The sequence below is a fragment of the Phaethon lepturus genome, unplaced genomic scaffold, assembly GCF_000687285.1.
Source record: "Phaethon lepturus isolate BGI_N335 unplaced genomic scaffold, ASM68728v1 scaffold33115, whole genome shotgun sequence".
NCBI classification, from domain to species: Eukaryota; Metazoa; Chordata; class Aves; order Phaethontiformes; family Phaethontidae; genus Phaethon; species Phaethon lepturus.
In genome coordinates, this window is record NW_010541792.1 from 10,013 (window position 1) to 13,000 (window position 2,988).

General features: G+C 40.0%; 1 protein-coding gene across 1 annotated transcript in view; it reads right to left on the reverse strand.

Moving 5' to 3' along the window:
* The window catches only part of PRKAA2 (protein kinase, AMP-activated, alpha 2 catalytic subunit), a gene marked incomplete at its 5' end in the record, with an annotated part of 11,789 nt that extends 9,223 nt beyond the window's left edge, over positions 1 to 2,566 (reverse strand). Inside the window, 2 exon segments of the mRNA XM_010287834.1 lie at positions 291 to 384; positions 2,425 to 2,566. Of these exon segments, the coding sequence (XP_010286136.1) occupies positions 291 to 384; positions 2,425 to 2,566 (236 nt within the window).
* Between the last annotated feature and the right edge of the window lie 422 nt (positions 2,567 to 2,988).

Below are 2,988 nucleotides of genomic sequence, written 5' to 3' on the forward strand. Positions count from 1 at the left end.
ACCCATAGCTAAGAATTATAAAAATATGCTAGTTTTCCAAATATTTGCACTAAGCAACATGTTACCTTGGATATTTCGGTTTGCGTATCGAAATACATCAGAGAATGTTGCAAAAAATCACACGCAACTTTTGTGTGAGCCGGGTATGAGACACTCCAGATGGGATTGCTGTGAAGCAACTTCTATTTTGGGCCTTAACCTTAACCACGTTCCCTTTAGCAGTCGTTTTGCTTCTAAGCACCATCCTCTTCCCACACAAATGTTTGGGCTGACACGGTACCGGCACTTACACGTCCGTGCTTACAGATGTAATCAAATAATTCACCACCAGATACATATTCCATGACCATGAAGAAGTCCGTTGGCGTGCTGATGACCTGGTACCTTCAAAAACACAAGTGGATTTAGAAAAAATAAAATTAAGAAGAACAGGGAAGGGCTTTTAAAAGATTATTAGTTTCACGTCAACCCTTAAAATAAGCATGTGTTTGGATCTTGCATTTATAATTGCTTTCCACTTCTGAAAAGCCATCTCCTATAATCTCTCACTTCTCTATGAAAGGATCTCTTTTACAGACCTACGGTTTTCTTTCAAGCTTTTAAATAATCCTCGGAAGTCTCTGCCAGACAATCTTATCACATTTAGGACTGTCATGACTTTCAAATTTCCATTGTAGCTAAGATCTGCAACAACAGCTCGAGAAATGAAGGTTTCGTTAGCTGAGGGCAGGGAGAGGGTATATTTGGTTTCCCTCCTGTCGAGGATAAAGAAGATAAAGAAGAACTCTAGACAGTACAGAGAGCTCTTTTGGAAAGTCGAGCACCCCAAAAAGTTATTTTTCAAATATTAAATCCCTCTATATTCTAGAATGGGGCAGGGCTGGGGAAGAGTATCACCCTTGACTGGCAAATTTATTCTCCATTTTCATTCAAAATGATCCCTGAGCACTGCAAGGGCATTTCAGTGTCCCAGTTGACATAAACCGCCAGTGGTCAGCTGAGGTCAATGCAGCTACAGGTCACAGCAGCACCAGCTGAGACACACACACACACACACACACACACCCCCCCAGTTTCGATTTCGGATACACTGTTGTTTGCTTTTTTTCTTTTTACAGCTGCATTTCCCTGGGTTGTAATGTGAAACAACCAGATTTCAAACAATCTTCAGAGATCAGCAAGTGAAGGGGTGACAGTCGCATAAAAGATCAATAGGACCAACCTAAGTTTCCTGAAGTGCTTTGGACACAAATATCTGGGTTATTATTAATTGCCCCACTATTTCTTTTATATACATGTAAAAAGCTATTGAAAGAAGAAGTTTATCTACCATGGTGTCTTCCTTACTGCTTTTATCATTGCATTTCAGGATTGCAGTATGTAACATAGGACACTGAAAACTTTTAGGCTTTAGTCGTTTGACAAATATGTGAACAGGACTTAACTTGCAGGATGCTGGATACACAGCTGAGGACTCTTGCTGTTTTTTTCATCAAATAATACCAATCTGTTCTCCAATAAATCCATGAAACTGTGAAGTTACTCTAAAGTCAACAGTTGCTGCATGGTTAGTTATTTAACTGTAGAGAGAATTTGTTTTCCCTTGCCTCTAAGTCCCAGGTATTTGCTATATCTCATGCCAGTTTTAAGGCTGACCTAAATGTCAACTTATCCTTGTAGTTACCATTCAACAGCTTTCTTTTATAGAAATGCCAAAGATATTATCGAGTGCCTCATTAATGTGGACTGGCTGCACAAACTGGGGATTGAGAAGGAATCCCAGAGGCTGGAGTGCAGGTGCTGATTTACAACTTAAATTCAGGTTCATCAGAGTGGCAACTTTGAAAACTTACGTCTGAATAATAAATTAAAAAAAATGTTCCTTTAAGCTCTGAATAATCAGGCCATTAAAACATAAATCCTATTGATTTCAGGCCAAGACTTCACTCTACGAGTCTGACCATGCTGCAATTCCTCAGGCACAATTCTCAGCAGTTTCAAGCCCAGAGACATGAAGCCTAAAAAAGGTCGTCACAAAAACTCCTCACAGCATTCCAATGCAGGAAAGCCCAGACCCTTTCTACACACCTTTATAATGGCCTCTGCATGGAAGAGAGGACAGCTTGGTCAAGTTTAGCTGGGCAAAACTTGATGCAGCGACATCGGACTGTTGGCTGTTACAGTAACTCTGACTCCCAATGGAAGAAACATCTTCCATCATTTCTCAAAGTGTCAACAACTGTGTCCCCCCGTAAGTTAGTGGGAGACTCTTGAAAAGTAACGTTTGGCTTTCACATGCAAAAAACTTGACCACACACCCAACATTTTCTACTACTCTAAGTCATCTCCCGAAACCAACTCAACTGTGTATGTAAAGTCTTTGCAGACAGAGTAAGCTGAACGCGTGGCAGAAAGGCTACTTACAGTTTGATAATATGAGGGTGCCGGAAGAGTTTAAGGTTTTGAATTTCTCGTTTGATCTTCCCAACCACATCCAGGCTGCGTATTTTCTGCCTGTTAAGTATTTTTACTGCTACTTTGTGCCCCGTCAGCTGGTGTTCACCAACTATTAGAAAGAGAGCATTGCAAAGTCACTGAACAGTGTAGCAAGATTCATACAAGCAATTTAGGACACTGTGATTTATACGCAAAAAGCAACTCTTGAAGGGAAAAAAACAAAAGATGAGAGCGTGAAATATTTTAAACTCGGTTTTTGTCTCTTCACTTTATTGTTTCCCCAGTGGAGTCATGGAAGACAGAAGAGAGGGGACTTATCTGCAAAAAATCACTCAAGTAAATAAAACAGTGAGTTACTGGAGGAGGTCATACCCAAAGCTATTTTGCAAGAATTTACAGCATGTAAAAGCTAGATCAATCAGAAACAGATATATTTAAATGGTAGAGGAGAATCTCCCCTGTAACACATCGGTTGAGTGAATCTCTAATAAACCCAGTCTTAAAACTAGACCATCACGCTTCTTATAAAAA